A 2,968-nucleotide genomic window follows, 5' to 3' on the forward strand; every position below is an offset into this window, starting at 1 on the left:
TACACACACACACACACACACACACACACACACACACACACACACACACACCGACCCCCTCAGAGCCTGACTCCCTTCCTTCTCTCCCAGACACCTGAGTTCAGGGCCCAGGCCGTCGTAGACAGAGGCTTAGATAGAGGCTGGTGGGAAGCCGTTGAAGGTGGAGCTCATGACGGATGAGTAGGCGCCCATGGAAGGGAAGACCAGCCAGTCGCCCACCTCCAGCTCAGGCAGCTGCACGTCGTCCATGAAGAGCTTGTGGAAGGGGTTGCACGTGGGGCCAAAGAGGGTGCAGCGGAAGAGGGGCGCCTTTGAACCGAGCTCCTGAAGGGCCAAAGAACAAAGCATCCTGCCAGGTGCCCCTACCCACCCCGCCCCGCCCCACAGGCAGTCACACGAGTGAGCTGCACCTGCAGGGACATCGCACTGTCGTCCTTGCTGTGAATGGCTGTGGAATAGCTCCTAATGCGTGGTGACCCCACATGTGTTAGAACATCACTTTGCTTTAGAGGGCTTTCAATGACTGGCTGCAGAATGACCACCAGGCCTTTCTGCTGAGGCTCCTCCGTGGATTCAACTGCCAGTCTCTTGGTAAGCAATGGAGTCTATTCAACCTTGACACCTTCCGGGGTCCTCTGGCCAGGGCTGGTCTCCACATTTGCAATGCACACGAACCAAAGGCCCCACCCTTGCAACGCTTCTGTCCTGGTGGCTCATCCTAGTCCTCCAAAGTCACAAGTGCAGACACACCTGGGAGCTTAGTTTTCGCATCTATGCAGTGGGATGATTGTAGTCAAAAATCACTCAGAGCACTGGGGCTGAGACTTAGCTGCACCTGGGGATTGTCTGGGGGAGCTTTCAAAATAAAAGTCCTGTGCCTGAAGTCAAACCCCTGACATGTTTTACTTTAAAATGATCAGGGGCCTGGCCTGGGCATTCGGATCTTTTTAGAGAATCCCAGGTGATTCTAATGTGAAGACAAGTTTGAGAGCCTCTCCCATCCATCTCCTTCATCTCTGACATCCAAGCACTCTTGAAACACAAACACACAGAGCCCACAGATGCATGTAAACACACACTTCCATGCAGATGAACGCACTCTTTATACCTGCCTACCTGCACAGGTGCAAATCAACAAGGACATGCACACTGAAAGAGGTGCCCATGCAGACACGGGGGTGGGGGGGGGTAGGGACACAGGTGTGTCTGGTCTGGTTCACACACGGGGTGGGGGGAATGGTGACTTCAGAGCCAGGAGGGTCTCCGGGAGCCTGCACGGAACCATTGCAGGGAGCCATTGGAGCCACACGGAGCCCTTACCTTCACCACGGTGGGCGTCCTGGGCACAGGGAGGTTTAAGAGGTCCCGGAAGACACCATAGTGGCCGTCGTTGAGATAGTACAGTAGCTTCCCGTGTCCGCCTGGGAGTGGGAAGAGGGCAGGACTGGGATGGAATCGACCAGGTATCACCACCCACCCTCAATGCCAGCACCCTTGGGAAAGACCCAGACCCTTTGGCCAACAGGGATAGTTCCTTGTCCACTTCCCCTCATCAGACTGGATGTCCCCTGCTCCAGGAGGCCCTTGCTGCCCTCATCCCTACAGGTGATTAGGGGCCTGTATTCTGCGCTCTCGCTCTCCTCCTCCCCAGTATAACCACACCACCACCAGTGTATGGTGAGGCCTAGCCCAGGCTCCGTGCTACCTCATTTACTACTTACTCTCAACAATCCTCGGAATAGATGCAATGACTCCTCCTTTGCAATCAAGGAAAGTGAATCTGCCTGAGGCCACAGGAGGAGGAAAATGACAGGCCCGGGACTCATCCCCAGGGCACAGGTGCCAAAGTCCTTTGCTTCCCCCCACCCCACAACCACTGTTGCATGTACAACAAAGCAAGGGTTAGATGGCCTTTTAGTGACTGCTTGTGCCTTCAATTTCCTTCCGCCATGTGTTGCCCAGCACTGACAAACAGAGCCTACAGCTCCATTCTGACCTCCTTTCGTTTGAACACTCTGCCTCTATTGATGTTGCCAAAATGTATGGTGGTTTCTTCTTACCTCTGCCCTGCTCTTGATGCACACTGAGCTGGTGGCCATCCCTGACCACCATCTCTTCCATCTAAGATCATGCTTCTGTTGACAATGGGGACATTCCAGCTGCCACTGAGATGCCCAGGTCTTTCTGAAGGGTCTCTCCATGGACCCTTCCCCCATTATCTTCTCCCTGTTTGTGGTCACTCATCTCCTCCCCACTCTCTCAGCTGTCATCCCTGAGACCTGCCCCCTGTGGCCACAGCCTCAGCTGTCCCTGAGCCTGTCCTGGGTAGAATTAATCACAGCTGCCTGAGGCATGTGGTCCAAGTCACATTGCACAACTTTTAATAAGACAGACCTGGTCCAGCTGTCCCTCCTGCTAGCTGAGCGCCCTTGGATGCATCACTTTCCCTCTTTGAACCTCAATATCTCACTTCTACAACGGTGTACCCCCAAACCGCCTCATAGGACTGTTGTTGTTATTGTTCTGTGTCGTTGGGTCAGTTCCGACCCACAGAGGTCCCACGTCCAACAGAAGGAAACACTGCCTGGTCCCATGCCAACCCCACCGTTGTTCCTGTGCTCACGGGATCAGTGAGCAGATATGAGATGGTCATTGGCAGTGCTTGTTACTGAGGAAAGGGGAATCAAGAAGCCATGAGCGCCAATATCTTAGACTTTCATTAAATTGAGGCTGGAATCATATGAAATGAGGTCCAGCTGAGGGAGAGGAATCGGTTGGCACAAAGGCTTGTAGGAGCATAAGCTCCGGCCCATCGTTTGTTCAAAGGACAAAAGAGAAACTTAAATGACCTATGGAAACGTATCAGTTATCATAATGACCTTTGGAAAAGTATCAGTTATCATAATGACCTATGGAAACGTATCAGTTATCATAATGATCTATGGAAACGTATCAGTTATCATAATGA

At 52.9% G+C, this 2,968-nt stretch overlaps 1 protein-coding gene across 1 annotated transcript in view; it reads right to left on the bottom strand.

The window, feature by feature from the left end:
* Window positions 1-2,968, bottom strand: part of LOC101641417 (antizyme inhibitor 2-like) — an 18,393-nt gene that overhangs the window by 768 nt on the left and 14,657 nt on the right. Inside the window, 4 exon segments of the mRNA XM_013005264.1 lie at window positions 52-324; window positions 1,321-1,427; window positions 1,745-1,780; window positions 1,964-1,984. Coding sequence (XP_012860718.1) covers window positions 52-324; window positions 1,321-1,427; window positions 1,745-1,780; window positions 1,964-1,984 — 437 coding nt within the window.

This window comes from Echinops telfairi, unplaced genomic scaffold, assembly GCF_000313985.2.
Source record: "Echinops telfairi isolate 266 unplaced genomic scaffold, ASM31398v2 ScPeMD7_7457;HRSCAF=8495, whole genome shotgun sequence".
Taxonomy (NCBI): Eukaryota; Metazoa; Chordata; class Mammalia; order Afrosoricida; family Tenrecidae; genus Echinops; species Echinops telfairi.